Source organism: Bison bison, unplaced genomic scaffold, assembly GCF_000754665.1.
Source record: "Bison bison bison isolate TAMUID 2011002044 unplaced genomic scaffold, Bison_UMD1.0 scf7180017864324, whole genome shotgun sequence".
NCBI classification, from domain to species: domain Eukaryota; kingdom Metazoa; phylum Chordata; class Mammalia; order Artiodactyla; family Bovidae; genus Bison; species Bison bison.
In genome coordinates this window covers 10,087,677-10,088,594 of record NW_011494896.1, presented here as the reverse complement: position 1 = coordinate 10,088,594, position 918 = coordinate 10,087,677, and the positions used below count along the sequence as shown (strand labels likewise).

The 918-nt window shown below is 56.6% G+C and overlaps 1 protein-coding gene across 1 annotated transcript in view; it reads right to left on the bottom strand.

Annotated features, from left to right (window-relative positions):
* Window positions 1–918, bottom strand: part of TENM4 (teneurin transmembrane protein 4) — an 858,900-nt gene that overhangs the window by 136,786 nt on the left and 721,196 nt on the right. The window contains exon 16 of the mRNA XM_010853253.1: window positions 3–74. Coding sequence (XP_010851555.1) covers window positions 3–74 — 72 coding nt within the window. The remainder of the gene's footprint in view (window positions 1–2; window positions 75–918) is intronic.

The following is a 918-nucleotide window of genomic DNA, read 5'->3' as shown; positions in this document are numbered from 1 at the left end:
CATCCAGCCGTCCTCGCAGCGGCACGTGCCCCCCACGCAGACGCCATGGCCCCCGCAGTCGGCAGCACAGATCTCTGTGGGGCGGGGGGAGAGAAAACAGGCACTGAGCAAGCTTTTCTGGGGAACAAGGGTCACACTCGGCTCCCCTCCGCAGGGCTCCATGAGCTGTCAGGGTTCCAAAGGCTCAGGGCTAATCCCTGCGGACAAGGACCCCCTGAAAGAATAATTCTCCCTGCGGAGGCCTGTCCCCAGCCCCCCTCCTCATCAAAACAGGATGGATTGCAGGCCTCTTCTCTCTTTGCTTTTCCCGGTGGCCAGCCTGTCCCCACTTTTGTGCTTGCCGCTTCCAAAAGGGACCGGCCTTTGGAACAGATGTGACGGGAAAGTCAGATTTAATTAAAACCCAGGGAAACAAAGCGAGGATGAGTCCCTGATTGCCAAGTCAAGTGCTTGTGGGTTTGGCTGGGGTGTGTGAGGGGTTCTGGGCTTGTGTTTCACTCCAGCCTTGACTCTAACTGAGATGGGATGAAAGGGAGGTTGGCCCTCCAGCACCCCATGGGGGTAATTCTGGGTGGCTGTTCTGGGCTTTTGCTGGGTTTATGCTTTGTCCTCTTGCTCATGGGTTCACCCCAACTCCAAGTGCCATCGAAATGGCCTTTCCCATTCAAAGCAATACTGGCTTGGGGGTGGGGGTACTTCACAGCCAGAGTGGAGTTGCCCAGCCCTTCACAAAGGCCCGATTGTGAGATAGTGCAGCACACACACACACGACCTGATTCACAAGCCCCTCGGGCTTGGGGCCAGTGACATCTTCACAGTTACGCAGGCAGAGGCTGTGGAGGCTCTGAAAACAACTGCTTTTTAGGAAACCGGTTGAACAACTGGGGCCCTTGATGCTCTTGGCCAGGGCTGTGAATG